This window comes from Erpetoichthys calabaricus, chromosome 15, assembly GCF_900747795.2.
Source record: "Erpetoichthys calabaricus chromosome 15, fErpCal1.3, whole genome shotgun sequence".
Lineage (NCBI taxonomy): Eukaryota > Metazoa > Chordata > Cladistia > Polypteriformes > Polypteridae > Erpetoichthys > Erpetoichthys calabaricus.
Window position 1 is genome coordinate 92,998,889 of NC_041408.2, and position 24,077 is coordinate 93,022,965.

General features: G+C 40.4%; 1 protein-coding gene across 2 annotated transcripts in view; it reads left to right on the top strand.

Annotated features, from left to right (window-relative positions):
• LOC114665943 (son of sevenless homolog 1-like) overlaps positions 1-24,077 on the top strand; it is a 143,326-nt gene that overhangs the window by 72,394 nt on the left and 46,855 nt on the right. For both annotated transcript variants that reach the window (XM_028820610.2, XM_028820611.2), the window contains exon 8: positions 6,971-7,069. In XM_028820610.2, the coding sequence (XP_028676443.1) occupies positions 6,971-7,069 (99 nt within the window). The remainder of the gene's footprint in view (positions 1-6,970; positions 7,070-24,077) is intronic.

The following is a 24,077-nucleotide window of genomic DNA, read 5'->3' on the forward strand; positions in this document are numbered from 1 at the left end:
TGAATTCTGTGCTCCGTCGCTGAGCCAATCGGCACCCAGGAACTTAACCGCGTGCTCTGATTGGGTAGCTTCTCAGCCATCCGCCAGTAGCGTCCCTTGTATGAAATCAACTGGGCAAACTAACTGAAGAAGCATGTACCATAAATAAAAAGACCCATTGTCCGCAGAAACCCGCGAACCAGCAAAAAATCTGCGATATATATTTAAATATGCTTACATATAAAATCTGCGATAGAGTGAAGCCGCAAAAGTCGAAGGGCGATATAGCGAGGGATTACTGTATGTAGGTTTTAAAATAAGCCTGATGTAAAGCGTGTCAAAAAAAGTCACATAAAATCGTTGCACAAAATTGTTGCACTTTTAGGCTTACGAATTTTATATATATATATATATATATATATATATATATATATTTAGAGTAGATGTAATATTGAGAGAAGTGCGTCTTGGTTAAGCCCCCTCAGACCACTTGCTATTTTGTCACACTGCAGAGATGAATATCCACTTTACTGATGCTTCAAAAGGGTTATGAAGACCCAAAGACATGTTTAAGGCCTTGTTACGTCAAAGTAAGCGACTAATAGATGCAATTTTGCAGTACCTAACCTAAAGAGTTACTGGAATATTTTGTTAAAAAAAAATATTCAAAGATATTTGCCTACTTTTTAAATGAAACACCACAGAGAGCACCTTCAGAGAGTAATTACACCCCTTTGCTCCTTTCACATTATGTGTTACTGCAGCCTTATTCTAAAATCATTTCAATTATTTTTTCCCTTATCAAGCAACATTCAGTACTTCCCAATGACAGAGCAAACGCATGATTTTTAGGAATTTCTGACTACTACTTCTTCTTCCGGCTGTTCCTGTCGTGGCGAAAATTTCAGAGCAAAACACGCACCAAGAGGTTATACCCTGAAATGAAGGCTATTAGGAGACACAGGATAGGCAAACAGAGTATATGGTTTTATTGCAATAAAACAACAATAATAACACGGACTCAACCCGATACAGCCAAACTGGACCGAGCACTGAACAGGCCAAGAATCACAGTTTATATAGTTATTTCTTATCTTCCTGACCTCGCTCAAATTAGCTCATTCTGCACCTGTCCAGCCGGTACCTCGAGTTCTCATGGGAACCATTAATATCTCCTGATTTCCTTCTGTAGCTAGCCACCGGTATTTTTACTGTCTATTGTTCATTTTTACTTTCTGTTTTTGCTTAATTTGTTTGGTCTCGGCCGGGCAGCTGTTCTTTCTTCCATTTTTGGGCTTTCTCTTATCACTTCCCCTTCCTTGGCTTTCAAGCCATTTTATACTTGGTGGCTTAAAGCTAAGCTTTAAAAAGAAATATGGCATGTGCTTTTATTTAATCATTTGCTGGGCAGGCCTGACTTGCATTAATATCTGCATTAAGGTTAATGCTTATATATTTTTCTAAATTTATTTATGCTAATACATGAATACACTAATTTTATTTTCCATACATTACATCATCTTGACCTCGTTGTAGCAATGCATTTGCCGTTTCTGCTGACTCACTATTCCAGCTGGTTTCTCATGTGCCTACCCTGACCATATTTCTGTATTCCGTCATTGGTATCACTCCCTGCTTCCTAGCCTTCAGACAACAGGTGTTCTCCTTATTTCCCCTTCTGTTGTCCTCAGATAGTTTCTGTACGTCATTCTCTTCCTACTCTGTTCTTCCTTTCCCAATATTTGGTAATTTTGCTTCAAGCTTAACTAGAAAATGCAATATGACTAATGTCTTTATTTAACTATTTGCTTGACATATCTTATTTGCTTGTCATGTCTAATTTATGCTAAATCTAATGCTTTAGAAGCTGTTAATTACTTTTATGTCTATTTATACTAATAGATACATTTTTATTTTCCATACTCCCATTAGGGGTTGCCACAGTGGATCAAAGAAGAAGTGAGAAATTCCTAAAAATCCTGTGTTTGCTCTGCCATTGAGTAGTATTGAATGTTGCTTGATGAGGGAAAAAATAATTGAAATGATTTTAGCATAAGGCTGCAGCATAACAAAATTTGATAGAAGTGAAGGGGTTTGAATACTCACAGAAATTGCCGTCTGCGGTGTTTTTAGGAATTTCTGACAATTTGTTACTAGTACTAGGGTGTTGTACCGTGTTAGCCATTATGAATGCAGTGACAAGTCAAGTAAAATGACACCTTTTATTGGCTAACTAAAAAAAGATTACAATATGCAAGCTTTCGTGGCAACTCAGGCCCCTTCTTCAAGCAGAATGTAATGTATGTATGACATGTATTGATTACATGTTGCCTGAAGAAGGTGCCTGAGTTGCCTCGAAAGCTTGCATATTGTAATCTTTTTTTAGTTAGCCAATAAAAGGTGTCAATTTGCTTGACTTGTCATGACAATTTGTTAAAAATAAAAAACTGAAATCTCATATTGACACAAGTAATCATACCGTGTGTTATGACACTTGGCTCGGGTGCATCCCATTGTAGTGATGATCATTGAGATATTTCTACACTTTGTTTGAAGTCCACCTCACATGTGGAGCCTTATGTAGTGTCACAAACTCCACTCTGGGTCATAACAAGGTTTGGGGCAGCCACCCGTATATTTGATATCCTGGCTGCAAAGTTGCGAAAATGTAAACAGCACTGATGTGCACAAAACCAAGTCCAAAACAGAACTGAGGGATTAGGGAAAAGGTGGAAGCTTTTAAAGGGGAAGACAGGAAGTGAGGTCAAAGGGGTCGGTCTCAAAAGGGTCTTCTGCCATAGGCTCGAGCCCGGACGTGACATTAAAGGGGCCGGAGCCGGCAAGGTCTTCCTCCATAGGCTCGCACCCGGAAGTGACGTCAAGAGGGCCAGGTGAGATCTCCCATGAATGGTCTGCAGACAAGGGAGAAAAGGAGTCCGTGCACTCTGTCACATCCTGGTCTAGTTCGGAATTGCCCTTACCCAAGCCTTTTAGCTGCCTCCCATGCGCATGTGTGTGACAATAGATAAGTGTGTGCCTGTCCTAATCAAGTCCAATTTAGTGAAATTAACCAACGGTGGACTCCAAACATCTCAGTAAATGATCACGATAGAATGGGATGCACCTGAGCCAAAGGGTCTGAAAACCAATGTGATATTTCAGTTTTTTGTTTTGAATAAATTGACAAAAATTCCTAAAATCTTCTTTTCACTTTGTCATTCTGGGGTATTGAGTGTTGTCTGATGAGGGGAAAAATGAATTTAAATGATTTTAGGATAAGGCTGCAACAGAACAAAATGTGTAAAAAGTGAAGGGTCTGAATACTCCATGAAGTCATTTTATTGATTACCGATGCCGAAAAGGCTTTGAGGGTCTTGACTTTTCTTCCACTGTAAGTAAAGCTTGTCTAATATCTGAATTTATATTGAGCTTTTCCATCTTTTTTATGTATACAAACAGTGTCTGGGAACTATACATGCATGCATACATACCCAATTACTTACAGGTGTGTACAAGGTCTGATCAAAAAGTTCTGAGTCTGTCTATTAGAAATGGTAATACAGCGTGGAGAGCTGTTCTGCAGTTTGTACAAAGGGGTATTCACCTATCCCAGGACCAAGCCATTTCCCGTTGCCTTATGCTAGCATTGGGAAAGGTGTGTTTAGAGACAGAGGAATCAATAACAGCAGTAGCTTAAACAAAGAGAAGCAGCCTGAGCACATCAATTTGTGAAACAGGAATCCTTTTAATATTAAGGTCTGTCAATAGTAATGAATTAGTAAGGCTGTCATTTATCTGTGGATAAAATTTGAGAAGATGGCTAAGAATCAGTCAGCAATGGAGAAGGGTCCAGCTGTAGACGTCCAGAGCTACATGATTTAGGAGCTCCACTGAACGTTGTAATAAACACAAAAGAAGAGTCTGGGGCACCCAAAGGCAAACCCAGTATGTTGGGGATCTCAAACTCCAGTCCCAGAAGGCCGCAGTGGCTGCAGATTCTAACCCATTTCTTAAATAGTGACCTATTTTTACTGCTAATTCGCTTTTTTGAATTAATTTTAAGTGACTTGTTTTTTTAAGATTTGTTCCCCAGAATTTCTTCATCATTCCTCTGCATTGCTTCATTTCTTTCCTTAAATAGAAATGAAATGTGAAGCGAGTGAGCCAACAAAAGGCCAACTAAGTCAGAGCCTCAAACTCCAACCAGCTGCTTAATTAGGCTCCAAGTCTTGTCGTTCATTAAACCCATCGTTTAATTCCATGGCTGGTGGCTGCTTTCATTGTGCAATCAGACATTTTCAAAATTGTTGATTTTTCTCTTTTCTAAGAGCACTGGTAGAATGTTTTGTGGACCTGAGGAGATCAGCATTCCTGAGACTTCCACCCTTTTTATTTTCAGATATTGTATGATGGTCACAGTTTCCTGGTCCTCTTTTGGCCAATTTTGTATCTCATGATTGTTTGGCTATAAAATTAAGGAAAAAGAAACAATTAAGGGGTCCGAATCTTCAAGAGCAAGTCAAATAGCTTTACGTTAATTAGCAGCAAAAACAGGTCACTAATTAAGAAAAGGGTTAGAATGAAAACCTGCAGCCACTGCGGCCCTCCAGGACTGGAGTTTGAGATTCCCGACGTATATTATAAAGAGTGCAAAAGGCGCTAAAGAAAACCCGTGTTAACACAAACTGGAGACTAGTCCCGTTGTGTTGGTCGAGTCTCTCCCAAGATGGTGGTGGTTTAGTTTATGGTGGTTTCAGGGAGGAAGAGGTGGACACAGAAGGGCTGACCCCGAAAGTGATGTCATAAATGGATGCACGTCCATCTTCCTTTCTGCAGAAAGGACAGAAGAAGAGATACCATTACTGTTTAGCACCTTTGGTTGGTCCGGGGTAATATTGTCATCATCTAAGCGTGTAAGTTGTTCCCCAAGCACACGCGTGTGACAACAGCCAGTCAGACTGCAGGTTTATATTATACCAGGGGGTTCCCCCCTGCTCGCTTCACTCGCCAACTCTCCCAGTCTGCACTACACGGCAGCCACTTTGCGTCTCTGCCGCTCGCATTGTGTAGTAGACACAGTCACTCCTCCCAAACCCCCTCTTAAACGGTGATACAATGGGAGACAAATACCTTTTTTTTTTAACCTCCTCTTTGCTCGATCAGCTGCTGCTTCTGCCGTGCCACGTGATCTGCATCTTGTGTGGCGCTTCAAACATTTACAAGCCTGTACAGCAGCTGTCCTACTCTTTGTCTTTTATTTCTGGCCCCGAGTGTGGTTAAATCTTTTGGCACAAAGTCTCGTCTCACGGGAAGTAAGTTTTTGATATTTTTTTCATTTATAATTTAAAAACAGAATAAGAATCTGAAAATCTAACAAAATCACATTAAATTTCGATAAATTCCACACATATGTATGTAGGTTTTAAAATAAGCCCGATTTAAAGCGTGACAAAAAACGTCACATAAAATTGTTGCACTTTTAGGCTTAGGATTTTAGATATAGAGAGTAGATTTCTGAGCTACAGATACTCAAAACAAATTTTTAAAAAAATGAAAGAAAAAGCAATAAAAATCAGTCAGGATAATCTATGACGTCCACAGCAAAAAGAATAATATCTATTATATTGTCGATAATGAGAGGAAAAAAAATGCATAGGACTTACCTTGTCTGCACACATGGCTACCTTGATATCTTGCTGAGATATCTTGGCTTAGTATTTTATATATAGAGAGTAGATAATTTGCACACAGTGGAAATTCTGAGAAGGATCTGACTCCATCCTGCCATTATGCATGACTGTCCTCCTGCAAGGCGTGCCTACTTAATAGCCGAGTAAGATAACTCTCCCACAATCCTAATTTTAACCATAGTGTATGGCTGATATACGAGAATGATGTGCGATTTTTACCTTGAAATGGTTGCGTGGAGAAAGAGGCCAACGACTGGGTGTGTCACGTAGCCTCACTGATGTAATGCAAAGTCTGATAAACATGGAATGAGTGAAATTTTGTTTGGCTCCTAAGCAGAGCAGAGTTCTGGAGGTCTACAGCTAGACTCTGTTGCAAAAGTGACCCACATTTCCAATGATCTTTGATTATATGCACTAATGAAGTAGTCGCTAGCATGAAAACAAATTAAAAGTGATTGACAATTGAAAACTTCAGAATTTGCTGAGGAACTAGATGCCTTCTTTGGACCTTGTCATGCGACATTGAACAAAAAACTTTGTGCAAGCGTCAAGTAGAGCAGTTGTTCAAGGATCTGACAAATGAGCCCGAATTTGATCTTCTGTTCCCATAAATGAAGCTGAAAGAAGAAGATCTGATGACACTTTCACCATCCAGAATAATGTGAAGAAAGAACTTAGTGACATTACAGGTTAAGATTTCCAGAATGGCTTCTGAAAGTGGCAGAAATGTTGGGAGAGGACTACCTTGTAGGCAACAGGACCTAATAATGATGTATGCATATTGTTCTTTGAAATAAATGGCAAGTCTTAGAACTTTTTAATCACTCCTCGTGTGTATGCATGTAATACAAGAACGTTTTGTTTGGCTGGGGCACGTTAGCCACTCATTTTGAGGTTAAACACTACTAAGACCAGCAGCAATTGTTCTCTTTGGGACTGAATGTTAGGATACAGTGTGCTGTGCTTGAGTTTCTAATTTTTGTTTTTAATTCCATACTGTTTCGCAACACCATTTATCTCTTTAGCACATTTTCATACAAAACACGTAGCTCAAAGTGCTTTTCAAGATGTTACACAAGAAGATGGTCAACTCACTTTTGAACTCTCCCAGCACATTTTTAGATTTAGTTCCCATTCACTTATTGGCATTATCGCGTTTACAGTGGAGTGCAGCATTGTTCAGTTTTCTGAGTCTTTCGGACACATGTATGGGGGGAGATGTACTGTAGAAGGCATTTGAGTCTAAAATGTATGTGTCATCCTAAATTGGCTTAGCTTTATTTTTTTTTCTTTCCTTTCAGTCTATTTGTGAAGGTTTCAAGGAGGCAGTCCAGTATGTTCTCCCCAGACTCCTTTTAACTCCAGTTTACCACTGTCTGCACTACTTTGAAATTCTAAAGGTAAGAGAAGCCCCCTTGCGATTGTTATTTATTATTAAACTTCAGAGTCCAACACCACCAATTAAGTTTCTGCTGTTCCTTACTAGTTTAACACTTAGAATTATTATCATTTTACCAAGGGGGAACAAAATACAACTTGTGATACTTTTCTGATACAAATAATTATTGTTTGCCAGTTGTTTTGGTTACTTGAGAATATAAAACAACAAAGTTATCTATATAAAAAAAAAAAATAATAATAATACTATTATAACAGTACACTAGCCCAGACATCGAATACATGGAGACCTCTTCAGAGGGTCTGCTAAGGTTGGACGGTTTGGAGACAAAGTCAGAGAGGCAAGATGGCGTTGGTTTGGACATGTGCAGAGGAGAGATGAGGGGTATAATGAGAGAAGGGTGCTAAGGATAGAGCTGCCAGGTAAGAGGAGAAGAGGAAGCCCTAAGAGAAGGTTTATGGATGTGGTGAGAGAGGACATGCAGGTGCTGGGTGTAACAGAACAAGATGACAAGGACAGTAAGACATGGAAAGAGATGATCTGCTGTGGCAACCTCTAACTGGAGCAGCCGAAAGAAGAAGAAGAAGATTGTTTTCCTTAGCAGAGGTTTTTTTAAACATTACATTATCAAACCCACATAATCTAATTTATCATCACTGGAGGCAGTGCTAATCCTAGCAGCCTTGGGGTAAATCAGCGTTTCTCAAAGTATTTGCGACCCTAGTTTTCATAAGTTTTAATCGCACCCCCCTAACGTTTTTTTGAAACCCTAATAAAATTTAGTTCTATATTTTTTGCTGCTGATTCACAGCTACGAGTTTAAAATATCCCTACGACTAGTGAAATTACGCCACATATGGTAACATATGGCATGTGCCCCACAGTTTGAGAACCACTGGACTAAATGAAGAAAGTAACACTAGAGGGGTGCTAATCCACACACACACACACAGGGCCAAATTGGAATTACCAGTTACCTAACACACGCATCTTTGGAAATGTGGGAGAAAATCCATGTGGACACAGGGAAACCTTGCAGACACCTTATAGTGAAGCACTGGGACAGAATTTTAAACCCAAGAAACTGGATCTGTGAGGCAGTGAGACTTAACTGGTGCATCGCCATGCCATCCTTGTTTAAGAAGTCAAGAATAAAAGCATACGGAAATATGTGCTCTTAAGTCAAAACACAACAATATAGGGAAATCTGCAACAGACACCAGTCCTCCAACCACATGTGTTAGGACAATGGAGGCAAAGGGATCTGTTTGGTTATGGCTCCCATAAATCTGGTTACTCCATTACTGCTTCCATCTCCAACTTTTCAAATAAACAATAAAACAGTAAAGATAGATAGATATTTTATTGATCCCAAGGGGAAATTCACATACTCCAGCAGCAGCATACTGAAACAAAAAAAACAATATTAAATTAAAGAGTAATAAAAATGTAGGTAAAAACAGACAATAACTTTGAATAATGTTAACATTTAAGGGTGGAATTGAAGAGTCACATAGTTTGGGGGAGGAACGATCTCCTCAGTCTGTCACTGAAGCTGCTCTTCTGTCTGGAGATGATCCTGTTTAGTGGATGCAGTGGATTCTCCATGATTGACAGGAGTCTGCTCAGCGCCCGTCGCTCTGCCACAGATGTCAAGCTGTCCAGCTCCGTGCCTACAATAGAGCCTGCCTTCCTCACCAGTTTATCCAGGCGTGAGGCGTCATTCTTCTTTATGCTGCCTCCCCAGCACACCACCGCATAGAAGAGGACATTCGCCACAACTGTCTGATAGAACATCTGCAGCATCTTATTGCAGATGTTGAAGGACGCAAGTCTTCTAAGGAAGTATAGGTGGCTCTGTCCTCTCTTGCACAGAGCATCAGTATTGGCAGTCCAGTCTAATTTATCATCCAGCTGCACTCCCAGGTATTTATAGGTCTGTACCATCTGCACACAGCCACCTCTGATGATCACAGGGCCCGTGAGGGGCCTGGGCCTGCTAAAATCCACCACCAGCTCCTTAGTTTTGCTGGTGTTCAGGTGTAGGTGGTTTGAGTCGCACCATTTAACAAAGTCCTTGATTAGGTCCCTATACTCCTCCTCCTGCCCACTCATGATGCAGCACACGATAGCAGTGTCGTCAGCGAACTTTTGCACGTGGCAGAACTCCGAGTTGTATTGGAAGTCCGATGTATATAGGCTGAACAGGACCGGAGAAAGTACAGTCCCCTGTGGCACTCCTGTGCTGCTGACCACAATGTCAGACCTGCAGTTCCCGAGACGCACATACTGAGGTCTGTCTTTAAGATAGTCCACTGTCCATGCCACCAGGTATGAATCTACTCCCATCTCTGTCAGCTTGTCCCTAAGGAGCAGAGGTTGGATGGTGTTGAAGGCGCTAGAGAAGTCCAGAAACATAATTCTTACAGCACCACTGCCTCTGTCCAAGTGGGAGAGGGATCGGTGTAGCATGTAGATGATTAGAATATCATATGATGACATATGGCAACATTCGCGCCCCCTTTTTTGTTACTTTGCGCCCCCCCAGGGGGGGCGTGCCCCACAGTTTGAGAACCATTGGGCTAAATGAAGAAAGTAACACTGGAGGGGTGCTAATCCACACACACATACACACAGGGCCAAATTGGAATTACCAGTTACCTAACACATGCATCTTTGGAAATGTGGGAGAAAATCCATGTGGACACAGGGAAAACTTGCAGACACCTTATAGTGAAGCACTGGGACAACAATTTTAAACCCAAGAAACTGGATCTGTGAGGCAGTGAGACTTAACTGGTGCATCGCCATGCCATCCTTGTTTAAGAAGTCAAGAATAAAAGCATACGGAAATGTGTGCTCTTAAGTCAAAACACAACAATATAGGGAAATCTGCAACAGACACCAGTCCTCCAACCACATGTGTTAGGACAATGGAGGCAAAGGGATCTGTTTGGTTGTGGCTCCCATAAATCTGGTTACTCCAGTACTGCTTCCATCTCCAACTTATCAAATAAACAATAAAACAGTAAAGACTGTACCCTCTGCGCCTAACTAATCAGACTGATCATAGAGGATCTTTCTCAACTCACATCCTTTGCTCAGCACACTGACTGCCCCCTCTCCCTGCCTTATCATATCCTTTATGTTCTTACACACACTCACACCTGTTGGTCAGTCTATAGGATATCATGCAGTTCTGTGCCATTTTATATGCTGCATGTTATCACCCTTCTTATTGCATCTTTGATAATCTGTTAAATTCAGTTTTGATTTGGGGAAAAAGTAAAAACTATACAGTTGATGTTCACCAAGAGCCTACACCTTAATTTTTGTTCTTATCGAGCTTGTGTCTTAGCATATTTATTAAATCTGTTACCTTCCAATGATCTGCCTCCTATGTTTACATTGACCAGTATATATTAAGAAGGAAAAAAAAAGTCTGTGGTTAAGTGGGAGCACCTAGACATGCTTGCTTTATTTATTCATTTATTAATTTATTTGTAATCCCAAGCTCAGTATCAACTCTCATGTGTACTGTAAAAGTACGTCAGTTTAGCCAATGTAGAATTCTGCCTAATTAACCTCCAGAGAGCTGGAATGTTTCTTCCCATGACCTCTGGGAGTTAAACCAAAATTGACACCTTGTCTGTCCCTGCTTTGACTGAATAATAGGAATATAACATGTTTTTGCGCCTCATTGTTTGTCAAAATGTATTTATCTGCTGCATTTTTTCTTTCGTTGTCAGAAATGCTGTGTAATGAAGTCACATCATAATCGCACTGATAGACGTTACAGTCACAGATTATTATTTTTTTGGTGTTGGTGTGTGAATATATTCACTCTTTTCTTTTTGCGATCAGGTGTTTATTTTATATAACAAAGTTGAAAACAAGTCAATATTTTAAAATGCATAACAATCAGAATATGGAATAGACCCACTCGGCATGTACTAGTCACGTGCCATACCATTAGGAACCATGGCAGTACCAACTGACCACACACTACCCAGGGAGTGCCTCTGTCACGAGTCCCTGCTCATAAAGGTTTTAACTGTGGAGGAAGCCAATGCCCAGTTACAAATGGACTCGCTGGATGCTCCATTAATCCGTGATGCAGACAAGTCCAGAAGGGCCAAGTTGTTAAATGAGGGCTATTAGAATCTGGAGGAATAAGAAGAGCTGGTGCCATGTGTGTGTTAGCACTGTAGAATCTCTTACTCTTTGTGTTTGGAAGTCACTTCACATGTAATTTATAAAGCTACATCTCCTGTAACCTGAAGTTCACCAATTTTTCATTTGATTAACAAGCCATCATCAAACCTCACTGTATTAGACCTCTAATTCTTCTCTCATTTAAATGTGTTTCCCCTCTTTGGCAATTTTTTTTGTATTTGCTGCTTTAAAAAGAAAGACCCAGAAGAGTTTTTTTTTTCCTCCCTGTAAGACATGACATCAAACATCACACTTCTGAAGTGAGGCTCAATTCCCCAGGGTTTTATTTACGCACAAGATACCGTGGGCCTGTTGCCATGACTGCTGCAGGTGGCATTATGATGTGCACAGTGGCCTCTAGTCTGGTGAGCAAGACCTGTCATTCTGGCGCACGGCACTTCACAAGCCTTCTCAACAGCCATTTATCATCCATTTCTTTTTGTTCTTTGGAGCTTACAGTACTACAGGTTTTCCTGCAGAAACTGTATTTGGATTATACGCTGACATCAGATGACACTGAGCCGCAAACAAAGCACATAAAGAAAGAGTGACATGCGTGTGTCACTTTAATTACACATCTGGACTACTAAATGAAAATCACTGAAGAGTTGTTCCAGTTTACCTGGGAAGTGTGGACGGTCCAAGGGGCTGTGCTACTCTGAACCCGACTGACTTAACTGGTCTGCACTCACACCTTATTTGAAATGCCTGCATGTCTGGACGGGGTCACCGTGAAAGGTAACATGTAGGTGAAATCTGTAATCCTTTGAAAGGCAGTTTATGAAGGTGGGTTTCTTTTTGGTTTATTAGAATTATTTCTCAACAGTCGTCTTTGTTATTATTATGATGTTACAGATCTTTTCTTTGAATTTTGCATTGTTTGTTGCTTAAACTTTTAGTTCCAACTGTAATCTGTGATGTTAAAAATATTTATTACCAGTGACAGTGCAGCTATTCACACATGTTAACCTTTGGCCAGCATTTTTGTCCCACTTCAGAACAAGAAGTGTATGCTGTAATTCTGATAAAGCAACAAAAGCATACGGGGGGGAGACCTAAAAATAACAAAGAATTTTTTTTTTAAAAATCATATATTTCTTGGAAAATTTCCAAAATTTAATCACCCTCAAAATACTGTCCCTGAGACACAATTCTCTTGTCCTACCGCTTTTTTCCATTGTTCAAAACTGTTCTGACACTCTTGCAAAGTGATGGCCTTCAGTGCCTCCATCGTTTGCTTCTTGACCTCCTCTACATCCTGAAAACACTTTCCTTTAAGGTACCTCTTCATTCTTGGAAATAAGAAAAAAAAATCGCAGGACACCAGGTCCAGGGAGTGGGGGGGGGGACCATTGTCATTCCGTTTTTCGTGAGAAACTGCCATACAGTCAATGATGTGTTGTTGTGATGCAGAAGCTGATTGCCGCAACTCGGGTCATTTTCTCCACACAGCATCACGCAATCGCTTGAGCACTTTAAGGTAAAGAAAACCTTGCCTGGCTCAAAGCTTCTTCATCGAAAGCCTCTGTGACAGCTTCCCCAAAACGGAAACAGAACTTGATGCAAACATGTTATTCTTTCAAGTCTGCCATCACAAAATCGACGAAGACAGTAAGAAGATGCTCAAGAAAAAAAAATGACACCGGCCTTACAGACCTTTCCTCAAGGACACCGCTTGGCCAAATGATGCAGAGGGCAGTCTAGTACACGCACCTAGCATCAAACGTCGGAACTAACGCCCATCCAGCGTCCAGAAAAAAAATTCTTGTTATTTTTGGGGTCCCCCCTCGTATGAGATTATTTATCTTGACTTTCAGGAGGTGTCTGATAAGGTATTACATAAAAGTTTGTCATAGATAGATAGATAGATAGATAGATAGATAGATAGATAGATAGATAGATAGATAGATAGATAGATAGATAGATAGATAGATAGATAGATAGATACTTTATTAATCCCAAGGGGAAATTCACATACTCAGCAGCAGCATACTGATAAAAAACAATATTAAATTAAAGAGTGTAACAATGCAGGTATAACAGACAATAACTTTGTTAATGTTAACGTGTACCCCCCCCGGGTGGAGTTGGAAGAGTCGGATTGTGTGGTGGAGGAACAATCTCCTCAGTCTGTCAGTGGAGCAGGACGGTGACAGCAGTCTGTCGCTGAAGCTGCTCCTCTGTCTGGAGATGATCTTGTTTAGTGGATGCAGTGGATTCTCCATAATTGATAGGAGCCTGCTGAGCGCCTGTCACTCTGTCACGGATGTCAAACTGCCCAGCTCCGTGCCTACAATAGAGCCTGCCTTCCTCACCAGTTTGTTCAGGCGTGACGCGTCCCTCTTCTTTATGCTGCCTCCCCAGCACACCACTGCGTAGAAGAGGGCGCTTGCCACAACCGTCTGATAGAACATCTGCAGCATCTTATTGCAGATGTTGAAGGACGCCAACCTTCTAAGGAAGTATAGTCAGCTCTGTCCTTTCTTACACAGAGCATCAGTATTGGCAGTCCAGTCCAATTTATCATTCAGCTGCACTCCCAGGTATTTACAGGTCTGCACCCTCTGCACACACCTCTGATGATCACGGGGTCCATGAGGGGCCTGGGCCTCCTAAAATTCAAGACCTGAGCAAAGGGTAATTCTGAGGGACAGTTTTTCAGAATTGGATGATGTGGTGACTTTCGGAGATCTGCACTGGGGCTGCTGCTCTTTTTAATACACTTAAAACTGTTTGACAAGAATATAAGCGATAAGCTGACTAAATTTGCAGATGATACCAGACTATTTGGAAGGGCAGATATTATTAAATAAGCTAACTTGTAAGAGGGACCTGGACAGCATACAGACTTGGGCAGGTTTGTGTAAGGTGAAACGTAATGTAAGTAAACATAAAGCATTACATATAGGAAGCTGAATGTGAGATAGATTTGAATACACAATTAGAGGTTTGAAACTTGACAGATGTTGGAGTCGTATTGGACCGGCCACTACCTTTGTCCAGACAGTAGACAGAAGCAATCAAGAAGGCTAAAAGGATATTAGCTGGTATAGCGCCCTGATGTGTGGAGTACAAGTCAAAGGAGGTTAAGCTTAAGCTATGAGGGTAAATGAAAAAGTAAAGACAATTTGAAAATTCCACGGTAACCACAACAGATGAAAGCTGACGCAATACAACACTTTTCTGATGACTTATGGGTATTTTGAACACGCATGGAGCAACACTCTGGTGTTAGTTTAGCTGAAGCCAAGGTCAAATGAACATGGATGCTCCACTGCGGGATTGTGCTTGAATATCATTGAAAATCTATGGGATGATTTGAAGCAGGCTGTCCATGCTCGGCAGCCATCAAATTGAACTGAACTGGAGAGATTTTGTATTGAAGAATGGTCAGAAATACCTCCATCCAGAATCCAGACACTCATCAAAGGCTATAGGAGGACAGCGTCTAGAGCAGAGGTGTCGAACTCCGGGCCTGGTGGGCCACAGTGGCTGCAGGTTTTCATTCTAGCCCTTTTCCTAATCAGTGACCAGTTTTCACTGCTAATTAACTTCTTTTAATAGACTTGAATTTTAATAGCCTTATTTTTAAGGATTCAGTCCTCTGACTTGATTCCTTTCTTCATTAAATGACAGCCAAACAGAAATGAGATGTGAAACGAGCCGACGGGTGAGCAGCTAAACTGGGATTTCAAACTCCAACCAGTCTCTTAATGAGAAGCCGATTCTTCCTGTTAATTAAACCGGTTATTTAATTCCGTGGCTTGTTGCTGCTCTCATTCTGCCACAGCAGACATTTCCAAAACTGTTGATTTTTCTGTTTTTTCTAAGAACACCGTCAAAATGTTTTGGTGACCTGAGCAGACAGACCTCACCGAGACGGTCACCTTTCTTTATTTGCAGATATCGTGTGGTGGGCACAGGTGAGCTGGTCATGTGGCGGCTCATTTTGTTGTCTTATTATTTGGTTGCTAATGAAGGAAAAAAAGACAACAAAGGGGCTTGAGTCAAATTAATTTAAACTAAAGCAAAAGATGTTAATCAGCAACAAAAACTGGTCACTAATGAAGAAGATGGTTAGAATGGAAACCTGCAGCCTGTGCGGCCCTACGGGACTGGAGTTTGACACCCGTGGTCTAGAGGCTGATAGATTTGCAAAAGGAGGCTCAACTAAGTATTGATGTCATATCTCTGTTGGGGCGTCTAATTTTGTTATGATGCATATTTTCTGTTAATCCAATAAACTTAATGTCACTGCTAAAATCCTACTGTTTCCATAAGGCATGTCAGATATTAAAAGGAAGTTGCTACTTTGAAAGCTCAGCCAATGAGAAACAAAAATCCAACGAATTAAGATGGGTTCCCAAACTTTTTCATATGACTGTATACTTTTATTTTTAATTTAGAAACTTAGAGACCAGTATAGTTTTGTGTTATAAACATAAATGCACATGTTGTTTCTTCTTCACCAGTCCACTGAAGCAGCCAGCTTCAGGATTTTGTTTGCTAAGTAGCCTGATGAAACCAAAGCCAACATGTTATTCTCCATAATCACATCGTGCGCTTAGTTGGAGGAGCGTGAAAAGTTTGCTGTACTTGTAATCTGCTTATAGCAAGTGGGTTTATGGATTTGGGGCTCAGTGTCTACATCTAAAGAATGTACTTAGGCAGCCTCCACACAACAGGCTTTTGTTTCTCTGCCACACTCTGTGTCTGACAGTCGGCAGGTTCGTGTGGTCAGATCCTGGAGTTGACTTATGCAATGCAATCCAGAGCTGGCCAGTCCTTGCAGCTTGCCTGCAGGAACAGTGAAGGGCTGCCCAGTCCTGCCAATGGTGGCTAATGAGAAGTGAGGGAGAAAAAAACGACAATTTTTTATTAAAGGATGAGAAGATTCTGTAGTCTTATTGGACTGGTCGCCCAGAGTAAATATAAAGTGTTATGCGTCCAGGAGGAGGTGGGAGGCCAGTTGGTAGAACTGTGGCCTTCTCTGACTTAACTGCTATAACTGACTAAGGAATCCCCAGAAATTTGACGACCATAGTTTTGGTTTTTCTCTCGTCTGTTGTCAGCTGGCCATAGTTCACCAGTAATGAAAAAGGAGTTTTCTTCCACACACAATTTTTTTTTATGTTACTTCACCCATGTAATTTATAGTGATGGCCAAGAAAACTTTTTAATCTCATGTTTTTGTGGAGAACGAATATAATGAACTTTCTGATAGAACGTGAGCCAATATTTGAAATTCGAAATTTCAAAACATCCAGTTAAAAAAAAAAAAGGAATCCCACATTAACTTGTGTCACATAATCCACATGTCTTAAGTCAAGCAGTCGTATGGTCACAACATGTAAAATGCATGTGTTTCTTGGTAAAACATTGTTAATTAATACGTCTGGAAAATGAAAGCAGTCCACAAATAGAAAGCCCTTTCACACAGTTTTGAAATAAAGATGAATCTCCCCCTCATTCTCTGGTCAGGAGTCCTGTGAAGAACGCTATACACGAGTAATGTAAACCAAACTGAACAGTTATGAGGAAAAAAAGGGAAACGTCACATGCCCTGTGCCATCAAACTGACTGGCAGAGACCCCTTAGTTTGTCAATCTCTCTTTGTTGGGCTGTTACAAAAATACCATTGGGGTGTAGACTGACAGATCCCTAAAGTACACCCATCTAACACACTACTTGATAAGCCATTCCACCTTTCTGCTGTTCTCTGATCGAAGAAAAACGTTGTAGTGGACATGTGGTATTTACCCATAACCACTTCTTGTTCCTGCCCTCATTGTTGTAATTGAAGAAGTCCCTGTAATGGGTGGCGTCCACCATACTGCTTCCTTTTATAATTTTAAATGGTTCTATGATGCCACCATTTTCTTGAATTAGTTGAATCATTTCAAGTTAATCTTTCCTGGTAGCTCATACCTCACCATTCTAGAATCCATTGTGTATGGCCTTTAAGACTAAACAGTATTCACAGTGCACGATATTCCAGATAAAGACTCGCAAGGGTGTTGATCTCCTCTGCTTTGGACATGAAACATTGTGCAGTTTCCCCTGACATCCTTCTTAATTGCTCCAACCACTATTTTGCTATAAGTCAGTGCAAGGCCCATACGAGCGTTTCTCATAACATATATTTTCAATTTTCAGGCCTCCCATTGCTCAACTATACAACTCGTTACTTACCGTCAATAAAACAAAACCTTTATTTACATTAAATTTGATCATTGATGTAACTTCCCACCTCTGAGTTCTGTTGCGGTTGTGATTTTGCTAACTCTAAGATGTCCACTAATGCTAATATCCACAAATACAACTAGCTTGTCAATTAACAGAGCAGCAGCCAAAGAGAGCATCTACTTAGTTATGTTACCTGTAACCTTCTCGGTTTAAAGTTAATGACCATCAACAACAATTTATTTGTTTCTGAATTACTTTTCACAGAAATCTGGGGTAGGATATATTCCACCAAGCAAAACCTGTCAGCTTTTGTAGACATTAATTCATTTTACACAACTCCAATATGGTATCAAGGAGAGCCAGAGATGATCCCATCATGTTCTGCAGGAATTGTTACTGCATGGAGTGCCACACCTTTCATGGGGCCACCCACAAAAAGACCCGTAATGTGTTGCACCAGGCTGCATTTAGCATGTCCTGTCAACCTAGCCTATGTGTCTTCAGAATGTGGAAGGAAACCATAGAACCAGAATAGAAAGTGGAAATACCACACAGATCGTGCTAGCGCCATGCCTGAAAGCTACGAGACAGCAGTGCTAACCAAAGTGTCACTCCAATATCGAATTCAAAACACAATTTCAGGGAATAAATAATACAGCACATTTTCTAAAGGTTCGGTGGATAGGGAGCAGAAAACACAAAACTCCCATCATGACACAATTTCAAGAATAAAACGGTGATCCTGAGGCACATGGGTGTTGAAGGCAATAAATGCATGAGACCAGGCGACTTCCTTAAATGTATCGCACTGTCAGAGGCAGACAGGGCACTAAAAGTTAGGAAGACATTTGTCCGAAGCTTTCCACTAGGAAGTTTGTACTTGCCATGTTTGCCATGGGAGGTTAGTGGTTGGCATTGATGTTGGGTTTAGGTGAACAAATGCACAGTACATCCCAGACAGATGGGCAGCAGTGCAAGTCTGGTATTAGTTAGGCCCACTAGTGTTGTTAGAGTTTATTCAGTTTTTGGTTTATTTTGTATGTAATTACTCCTTATTTGTAAGACATTTCATGTATTGTTATTTTATTTTAATAACTATCCATTTTTATCACTTTATTGCAGAAGCAGCAGTTAATTTCCCCTTGGGATTAATAAAGTATCTATCTATCTATCTATCTATCTGTCTGTCTGTCTGTCTGTCTGTCTGTCTGTCTGTCTGTCTGTCTGTCTGTCTGTCTATCATATACAGTGGTGTGAAAAACTATTTGCCCCCTTCCTGATTTCTTATTCTTTTGCATGTTTGTCACATAAAATGTTTCTGATCATCAAACACATTTAACCGTTAGTCAAATATAACACAAGTAAACACAAAATGCAGTTTTTAAATGATGGTGTTTATTATTTAGGGAGAAAAAAAATCCAAACCTACATGGCCCTGTGTGAAAAAGTAATTGCCCCCTTGTTAAAAAATAACCTAACTGTGGTGTATCACACCTGAGTTCAATTTCCGTAGCCACCCCCAGGCCTGATTACTGCCACACCTGTTTCAATCAAGAAATCACTTAAATAGGAGCTGCCTGACACAGAGAAGTACACCAAAAGCACCTCAAAAGATAGACATCATGCCAAGATCCAAAGAATTCAGGAACAAATGAGAACAGAAGTAATTGAGATCTATCAGTCTGGTAAAGGTTATAAAGCCATTTCTAAAGCTTTGGGACTCCAGCGAACCACAGTGAGAGCCATTATCCACAAATGGCAAAAACATGGAACAGTGGTGAACCTTCCCAGGAGTGGCCGGCCGACCAAAATTACCCCAAGAGCGCAGAGACGACTCATCCGAGAGGTCACAAAAGACCCCAGGACAACGTCTAAAGAAATGCAGGCCTCACTTGCCTTAATTAAGGTCAGTGTTCACGACTCCACCATAAGAAAGAGACTGGGCAAAAACGGCCTGCATGGCAGATTTCCAAGACGCAAACCACTGTTAAGCAAAAAGAACATTAGGGCTCGTCTCAATTTTGCTAAGAAACATCTCAATGATTGCCAAGACTTTTGGGAAAGTACCTTGTGGACTGATGAGTCAAAAGTTGAACTTTTTGGAAGGCAAATGTCCCGTTACATCTGGCGTAAAAGGAACACAGCATTTCAGAAAAAGAACATCATACCAACAGTAAAATATGGTGGTGGTAGTGTGATGGTCTGGGGTTGTTTTGCTGCTTCAGGACCTGGAAGGCTTGCTGTGATAGATGGAACCATGAATTCTACTGTCTACCAAAAAATCCTGAAGGAGAATGTCCGGCCATCTGTTCGTCAACTCAAGCTGAAGCGATCTTGGGTGCTGCAACAGGACAATGACCCAAAACACACCAGCAAATCCACCTCTGAATGGCTGAAGAAAAACAAAATGAAGACTTTGGAGTGGCCTAGTCAAAGTCCTGACCGGAATCCAATTGAGATGCTATGGCATGACCTTAAAAAGGCGGTTCATGCTAGAAAACCCTCAAATAAAGCTGAATTACAACAATTTTGCAAAGATGAGTGGGCCAAAATTCCTCCAGAGCGCTGTAAAAGACTCATTGCAAGCTATCGCAAACGCTTGATTGCAGTTATTGCTGCTAAGGGTGGCCCAACCAGTTATTAGGTTCAGGGGGCAATTACTTTTTCACACAGGGCCATGTAGGTTTGGATTTTTTTTTCTCCCTAAATAATAAAAACCATCATTTAAAAACTGCATTTTGTGTTTACTTGTGTTATATTTGACTAATGGTTAAATGTGTTTGATGATCAGAAACATTTTGTGTGACAAACATGCAAAAGAATAAGAAATCAGGAAGGGGGCAAATAGTTTTTCACACCACTGTAGTGCCTTTCACATCTATCTATCTATAGTGCCTTTCACATCTATCTATCTATAGTGCCTTTCATATATCTATCTATCTATCTCTATCTATCTATCTATCTATCTATCTATCTATCTATCTATCTATCTATCTATCAAACTTCTTTTCTCCAACACATCTTATATAGCTACTTTATCTGTGTATCATGTGTAAACTGTCTCCTCTATTCATCTGTGTATCTGTCTGTCTGTTATATAGTGCCATTCCTATTAATATGTCATCCTGTCTCTGTTACAGCTCCTTTCTGTCTCTTATGATTCCTTTCCTGTACCTGTCTGTCTGTCGTAGCTCCTTTCCTATACAGCGTCTTTTATAAAAAAGTAATCGCCCTCTTGGAAGTTTTTGAATTTTATTGTTACGCAACATTGAATCACCATGGATTTAATTTGCCTTTTTTACACTAATCAACCAAAAAAGAGAGTCGAGGCCGCAGAGCTGTCAAAAAACAGGGCCTGTTAAAGCCAACACAGGGCACAAGGCAGGAAACAAACCCCAGGCAGGGCACCAGCTCACCGCAGGACACACACACACACACACCAAGCACACACTAGGACAATTTAGAATCACCAATGCACTAATCCTGCACGTGGACACGAGCAGAACATGCAAACTCCACATAGGAAGGACCCGGGAAATGAACCCGGGTTTCTTAACTGTGAGGCAGCAGCGCTACCACTGCGCCACCATGAGAAACGTGATGTCATTTGTTTTTTGAAATTCTTAATAGAGTTAAAAAAAGCGAAAACTTTTTGAACATCCCTCGTATAAAGCCAAAGCTTACACAGGAATGGCTACAAAACAGCAATATGAATGTCGTGGAGTGACCAAGTCAGAGTCCAGATCTCAATCCATCTGGCTGGACTGGAAAAAAGCCGATTCACTCACAATCATCATGACATCTGACAGAGCCGGAGTAGTTGTGTGAAGAAGAACGGGCTGATAGACACGGAGAGAGTCCTGTGCACACAGACTCAAGGCTGTCATGGCGGTCACCTACTAAATACTGACTGAAGGGGGTGAACACTTATGAGATGAATGATTTTGTGTTTGATGTTTGTAATTCATTTAGATCACTTTGCAGAAGCCTACTTTCACTTTAATGTCCAAGAGTCTGTTGACGAGTGTGAAAAAAGACAAATAATGTATAACTTCTAAGGGGGCGACTGCGTTTTATGGGCTCTGTGTCTGCCCGTTTACCGTTTTTTGGTCTGTCAATTGTGGGTGTGTTCCTATATTTTTTTTTTTTTTTTACTCTGTGTGTAAAGTGACTTTGGGTTTGTGAAAAATCTATCTAATATATAAAGCAGAGTCTATGTACTGTATGTTTGTTTGTCCACCATACAAATCTGCACCGGGTATCTGATCGCCACCAAACTGGGCATGGGGCTGCTTTGTGACCAGGAGCAGGTCATGGAGTATGTTTGGTTTGGAAAAATGTCCTTGGTCAAGCACAGGACACCTTTTGACCGACACAACATTTGCAAAATGTGCCCATACTTATCATCGGCAAGATGGCCGTATGTTGCAACAGACGTTAACGGCGGCGCCATCTAACGGCACGTTTGGTCTCTGTGCATCCCTCATTACCAATGTTTCTTTACATTGCCAAGACATTGCGGAAGAGTCCCAAGTATGAGAAAGCCGACTGCTTTCATCGCGTGAAGGGGAACTGCCGTATGGATGTAAAACGTGAAGGACCCAGTGCGCGTGACTGGCTTTCTGTATTTGTGGTGCTATTTGCTCGCTTCCGACTCAAAGTAACATTTCAGTTTTGGTCTTTCTGACTGACTGGTACTATTTGTTCGCTTTCCGACGTATTGTAAATAATGTACATTCATCTCACTCTGGTGCTTATTCCGTACGTAATACCATGTGACACTTAATTGTCCTGCTTTTCACTAATATATATACCCATGCCACCAAAAAAAAGACATAGCATTAGATTCCGATGCCACAAAAAAGTCTATTTCAAGGCCGTCTCAAACCTGGCGCAAGACGTCAAGATGTTTTCTTACCAAGAATTCCACTGATTCTGAATGATTTACCCTTTGATTTCAAAAGGCTAGATTTTTCCTATCCCTTTGGATTTTGCTATGTGAATTACTAAGGCTGAAGGGCAATCACTCCAAGTTAAAGGCATCAATTTCGAAAATGCGTTCTTTTCACACGGACAACTCTACGTAACATGTTCTACAGTGAGCAATCCGCACAATTTGTTCATTTTCAGAACCCCAGGACAACACAAAAAATATACTGTATCCAAAGCCTCTAAAATGACCACTTATATTACCTACTAGCAAAATACCCGTGCTTCACAGCAGAGAAGTAGTGTGTTAAAGAGGTTATGTAAACATAAATATACATATACATATATACATATACATATCTACATATACACATATCAACATATATATATACATACATATACACACATACATACACACACACATATACATATATACATATACACATACAGATACATATATATACATATACATATTTACATATCTACATATATATATATATATATATATATATATATATATATATATATATATATATATATATAGAGCAAAATCCCTGAGCTTTGCAGCGGCGAAGTACTGCTTTTAAATTTTTATTAAGAAGAAAAGAAAACCTTTTTAAATTGAGGGAAAATATACCAATAACAATTTGTTAAGGATCTGTTTTTTTGTGAAGCTGCCTTTACACAGCCTGTCCGCTGTTTTATAAATGAACGCCATATAAGGCCGTCCTTTCTTCTTGCTTAGCGGTTCTGTATTCTTATATTGTTCTTTTATTACAATTGTTATAGTTATTGTGTAGCTATTTGAGACTCACTTTTCTGTTCAGGTACCCATTTCCTTTATGTAGTCCGCGGATTCTCCGCTGTTTTTTGTTCATTTATTACGATTATAGTTATTTATTGATTCCCTTCTTTAGCTGACTGCCTGCTCATATAAGGTGCTCTAAGTCTCGTTTATACCTCGTGTCTTCTCATTAAACTTGTATGTCGCGAATATGGTATTGCAAACGGCAGCTGGAGCGTTTCTATAAACTTAATTTAAATTTACGGTTTACACCATGCTTTGTTTCCGCAGTAGCTGCACTTATGAATATGCTTGTATGCGTCACTCGCTCGCTTCTTATTGTTTCGCTGCCTTCTCAATTGTGTAATGAATGTTTTCTTCAGCGCTCTTTGTGGCTCTTCCTTGTTTTCTACGTACTGCGTTCACAGTCAGTTCACGTGATTACGTATGAGGCGTGATGACGTGATACGCAACTCCGCCTCCCACGGCCAGTGAGCTGCATTCCATTACAGTGTATGGACAAAAAAGAGGTTCCAGTTATGACCGTTACGCTTTGAATTTCAAAATGAAACCTCCCTAACTTTTGTAAGTAAGCTGTAAGGAATGAGCCTGCCAAATTTCAGCCGGGAAGTTGGAGAATTAGTGATGAGTCAGTCAGTCAGTCAGTGAAGGCTTTGCCTTTTATTAGTATAGATTACAATAAAATGTCAATCAGAAAAATGTTTGTTCGATTTCCATGTTCTGTTTCTTTCACTTGGGAAATTCACCAGTTATAGATTCCCGGGCAATGCCGGGTACTCCTGCTAGTTCTCTATAAATGCAACTTATTATTATTATTATCTGTAATAGTTCCTTTCCTATGGCTGTCTGTCTGTCTTAGTTCCTGACATCTGCC